We start from the raw sequence: 5,679 nt of genomic DNA, 5'->3' as shown, positions 1-5,679 counted from the left end.
CCTCATAGAAATGATATCCACTTCACTGAAACCAGAACCCAGTCCTTTTTTTCATTTTCTAAAGGCTACAATGGAATGAATTGCTTAAGTTCACCCTGATGGAGTGTTCTACACTTGAATGAATTCTAGAATATTGTTTAATCAAAACAAAGGCAATGATGCACTGTTTAAATTACAACTGCCACTCACACGTTCTCAGCTCTTGCATTGATTAAGGGGCATTTCTGGGAGGATATCCTTGTGTGTGCAAACAGTACACACACAAACACTTAAATTTAACTGAGGAAGTCATCCATGCAGACTCAACGGATCAAGAGATCTCTGTTAAGGCTATTCAGGGATCCACCATTGCTACTAGCTTTACTGTTGATATTTTCTTTCACTTGCCCTTTTATTATATTGGGCCTCTCCATAGATGTGCTTCCCAATGTTTCGGAGGATTTTCTTGAGGGTCTTTATTCAGTTTTACAGTTAACATACGGTCCTATTGGAATTGGTATGTTGGTGCTAGGCTGTACGTACAGTCTGGCCCAAACAGGTCTTTATCAAACATTTACAAATATAAAACAGCGCTGTATTCCCTGGATGTCGAAGTTCAGCTCATTTGTGTGGGACGTTGAGTATGCCTTGGAGCAAGACATGGGAAAAGCCATAGGTCTGCACTACGCCGAAAAGATAAGGTAAGTCAATGAGTCAGACAGACTTTTCACACTTTCAGTTTTCTTGTTGATTCTTATTGCATTATCAACTCAGAATTAAAAATGAAAGCGTGAGAAGCCCCAGAATGGATCTGGTAATCATTTCCATACTATGGAGGAACAACCTATGGATTGTTTTTTATTATATATTTCTGTCATGTGTGACACAGAAAGGAGCAGGACATTCTCGAGCAAGAGAAGAAACCGTATGATGAAAAGAAGTTAACGGAGCGTTACTATGATAGCAGAATGAAATACTTTGGATATCAAAACTACATCAAGTTCTTAATTAAGAATAGTGAGGACCTGACAAAACGACTCAGGTAAGAGCTCTCATTAGTAAACAGAAGGGGAAAAAAACACTTTGCACACTTTTTCTTTTTAGAGTAGTAACTAAGGGTGATTTATTTGTGGAAAGAGCAATACATAGCAGTTTACAGTTTACATTTTAAAGTCTTTTTTTTTCATCCACTGCAAACGTGCCCTCACTGTACCCCTTGTTGCCCTTTGACCTGACAGGGATTCAGTGTCTAAGAAGTACCCGGCTGGTGACCCACTGCTCCTAGAGGAAATAACGCTGGCCAGATCGATCTTGAAACAGGAGGCTAGGAAGATGGATGAGCAGCTCCACAATGGAACGTGGTTGATGACATGAACCTTTGTTGTATGTCTGTGTGTGCTGTAATACACCTGTTAGGATTGCATATTTAAAATGTTCTAGCTCGCTGCACTCTGCAAAGTCTCAATTTAACAAAACAAAACAGTGAAGTTAGGGTACTCGTGAAATGACCAATTACCCTACGTGCATCAAGTCTTGTGGCATTCTGAATTAAAAACTTTGTGAAAATATCCAGCACTTTTGTCTCACACTCTACCTCAACTGCCATGTCTATTTTAAGAGCCCAGATGTCTAGCGTTTGAGCCCTCCTTTTCATAACCCCTTGAGGCACCGCAAAGCTGAGGCCAAGTGGATCCTGCCCTCCGAGTGAATGCTATGAGTCGCTTCAGCTATCTTCAGGGGGCTCAAGTTGAGGTCGAGGATGACGTTGTAGTTTTGAATCAGACGTCTGGCTTTGTCCTTGTCAAGAAGCCCTGGAACAGCAGGCACAGCAAGACAACTGCATCTCTGAACCTCTCCACTGTGAAAAGGCTCAGGGCCGCATGAAGGACAGAATGTTGCTAAGCAGACCAGTGATGCAGAAATGGTCTTGGTTCATTCTGTAGATCTGTAGCAGTAGCAGTATACCTAAAGATCTGTAGCAGTAGCAGTATACCTAAAGATCTGTAGCAGTAGCAGTATACCTAAAGATTTGTAGCAGTAGCAGTATACCTAAAATGTAGGTGTACTACAGACTATATATGTTTTACACTAAACTACAACATTTCAGTTCAATGTCACATGGTGTTTTGAAATGTGTTTTCATTTGTCAAATGAAACACTTTGTAGTGCTCTCTCTCTCTCCCTCTCTCTCTCTTTCTTTCTTTCTTTCTTTCTTTCTTTCTCTCTCTCTCTCTCTCTCTCTCTCTCTCAATGTTTTTTTTAAATATCTAGCTGTCTAAGATGTTATTTCAAAGATTAACATAAAAAAGGGACCTCACTCAAATCCACATGATATTTGACAATCCCAGTTTGGTGTAGAATATCCAACATTCTGCATTAGAACATTCCTGATCTAATGATATGGCTGCTCTCTATGAAGATGCTCTCTCTAATGCTCTCTTTTAGCTGTCTAACATGAATGACAGCCATATCTTATCTTGTCCATCCTAACTCCCAAAACCTGAAAATATATGAGATGGTGAAGAAATTCAAATATACATGGGGTGTATAACCAGTTGCTGACAAACAGAGAAATCTAATCCCCTGTTTGGAAATTGACATTACCGGTGTTTTTGGTATCACACAGGTCCAAGGCTCTCTCCATCTTCTGAAACCTTTCCACCCAGCTCTCATTTGTCCTGTCTTTTGTGGGTGGGCTGCTCAGGTTGCTGTGTGCTGACACAGACGGCCTGGTTCCAGACTGACTGCTTTCATGTGTCTGCATGAGGTACGTGGGTAAAGTATATAAGAAGGTCTATAGCAACAGATGAAGATGTCAGACCGATTGTGATAGGGTTCGTACCTTCATCTCCTTTTGATCATCTTCTGCAACATCACGAAGAAAGTGTAGCAGTTCTCTGTACTGCACCTTCAAAACATCAAAGACACCTTTATAATCGATTACATCAGAAATGAGAAGAGCATAAACGGCACACTGCAAAACTTCTCTGTATAAATACCTCATCTGGACACGTCTCTTCGGAGAACGTGTGGAACAAATGACCTAAAGTTGGCAACTTCAAAGGAACCTCATTTCTCAAGAACACGTAGGTGAGAGGAGATTGATGGATGGTCCCTGTGAGGGAGGGATCCAGCTCCAGCACGTCACGCTCAATGTTCTTCAGAGGGGAGACTCCCCAGCCCTGCAGTTCCTCCCTGACGGCCTGCACCACCCTCTCCTCAGGCTCCTCATCCTTCAGCTCACCTTTCTACAAACAACAGACTCATTAAACTTCAAACCCAGCCTCCTCTTGCCGGTCCCTAATGATCCCCAAATACAGCACATTTATTTAGCCGCACCATTAAAACACACACACACTAACTCTCTTTCTCACACACACCCACACACCCACACACCCACACACACACTCTCTCCTAAACACACACACACACACACACTCTCTCATGCACACACGCACACTCTCTCCTAAACACACACACACACACACACACACACACACTCACACACACACAACGTCGGGCTTCTCTGAATAGCGAGAGTCATTTTGTACCTCTCGCCCACCCACAAGAGACTGTTGTTGTGCTGCTCTGCGGAGGTCGGTCACAGCTGAAAGGTTTTTCTTCAGATGAATGTAAGACAGAGAGCGATCACCACAAGGTGCTGTCACACACTGCCTCTCACGAATCTGTGAAGTATAATAAGTCTGTATCAATGAAAATATCTCAGGTCTGTAAACATAGCAATAAACAATACTTGTCCTTCCGGACCCTTCGTTCTTACAATGTATTTGTTTAATGAATTACCTTATCGCATAGCAAAGCAGACAGGAATGACTTAACCTCTGTGCATATAGAACCGTACCTGTTGCAACTCCTTGTGAATTCTTGTGTACTCGTTCAATGCTTCGCGAAGACAAGGACTCTCTGATGGTGTTATTTTGCTGGTGTGTACAGACACATCTTCAGGGATACTGCCCAAGGATGTGTGGACATCCTCTGCCTCTCCTTCATTTAACACCTTCTCCCTAATTGTAAAAATTAGCACTAAGTATCATCTACATTTATAGTATACATCCACTGAGTTAGTACTTATTGCTCTTAGCAGAGGCGGTGCCCTCCCCTCCCCTGCCCACCATTCCTTCCATTTTTAGGAGAGAAAAAAAAGTTTCAAATGAATGTGGTCACCTTGCTTTGTGTAAACTCACTTATTTGGTCCTCCTTCAACAAAATACTTGACCTGTTTACTGCCAACGATTTTAACGACCAGATGAGGCATGGCGTTTGTCTCCGGGGTGTATTTGGATGCCATGATCCAGAGGACGAGGAGTATCCCGGAGGGATGGAGCTGTTGGAAAACAAAAAGCTAGGGCAGATTTACAACCAAGGGCAAGCAGAGACACGCTAACGCTGCATGCTAGGGAGACATAGGCCTACAGTTGATATTCATGGACGGATTATGAAGCCATGGGCCCCTGGGCCTGGGCATGTAAAAGCCCCCCCCCCCCCCAAACGCGCGCACCTGCAAATATTGCGTGTTTTCAACAGCACAACAACTAAATTCACCTGTGCCTCAACAGGATTAAGAGCGCACATACACATTTTCTAACACAATGCAGACTCAATTAAAGCCAACAGCAAATTAACAAAATGCACCTCTATCAACCACAAATAAGAGATACATAACTGCAACTTCAAAACACACACACACACACAGCTCCTGGGCCCCTGGGCCCGGTAGGCCAGTTCGGTAATCCATCCTTGTTGATCCAAATCCCCTCACCAAAAATAGAAAATGTCTTCAAACACCCATAGCATAGTCAACGAATGTAGGCTACTAATATTAAAAGGAAAGAAGATTTAATTAGTTCGAACACGCGTGATACAGAGGGAAGGTTGTTACTTACGAGAACAACTGGTCCTCTGCCGGTTAGAGTAAACGACCCTCTTCTAAGGTAACTCCTACGTCAAACACAGTAGGCTCTTTCTGTGTGTAGCCTATGTGTTCGTCTTGGCAAGAGACGAAGTGAGCCTATTAACACGCAGTCAAGTCTCCGCAGAGTGTATGTCGCGCCATGGTAACCTGACCCACACAACGTGTTTCAAGGGCTATTGTAATGGCTGAAATGATTTAGTACCTTCCTTCGTCCTACGTCCAGATGTGAATCTAATCACTGACAACACATTTTCATTATAGGCTACAAACCTATGTTTTCATTTATTTTAACGAGACAAATTAAAAGCCCAACTGATTTAATTAACTTCAACAACTGCAAAGAAAGGCAATGGCAAACAGCGCGAAGAAGTTCACCTTGCACGTGACAATGACAGCCAGTAGATGGCTATGCAACTCCACGAAAGGGATTTCACGACTCCAGCTCTTGGTGGTTCTGTGTGAAGACAGAAGGCTGTACATTTGGCAATTTAAATTAGCGGAGTACAAACACTAAACTGTTATTATTCTATAAAAGTCAAGATTTTCATTTTAGTATGTAACTATTTCACGACTGGTTGGATGTCTACTTTTTGATCGTATGACAATATAATCATTAGTAGCCTACTTGTCTATTTAATCTCAGTTTTGTTATATTGCATAATAATACAGCAATGTGTTAAGCTGCTGAGGCCACAAAGCCAAACTTGGCTTGTGCTACTGTAACCCCATTAATTGAATAAGGATTTTAATTAAAAGTCTGTTTCTTG

General features: G+C 42.3%; 1 protein-coding gene across 1 annotated transcript; it reads right to left on the bottom strand.

Annotated features, from left to right (window-relative positions):
- Positions 1–1,629: 1,629 nt before the first annotated feature.
- c23h1orf87 (chromosome 23 C1orf87 homolog) lies at positions 1,630–5,392 on the bottom strand (the record flags this gene model as incomplete). The annotated part of the gene is made up of 8 exons (XM_080860271.1): positions 1,630–1,790; positions 2,584–2,737; positions 2,822–2,887; positions 2,979–3,227; positions 3,531–3,665; positions 3,842–4,004; positions 4,185–4,324; positions 5,288–5,392. 8 exons carry the CDS (start codon positions 5,390–5,392, stop codon positions 1,630–1,632), a joined length of 1,173 nt encoding a protein of 390 aa, XP_080716397.1.
- Between the last annotated feature and the right edge of the window lie 287 nt (positions 5,393–5,679).

This window comes from Sprattus sprattus (genome assembly GCF_963457725.1).
Source record: "Sprattus sprattus genome assembly, chromosome: 2".
In the NCBI taxonomy this organism is placed as follows: domain Eukaryota; kingdom Metazoa; phylum Chordata; class Actinopteri; order Clupeiformes; family Clupeidae; genus Sprattus; species Sprattus sprattus.
This window is presented reverse-complemented; position numbering and strand designations above follow the sequence as displayed.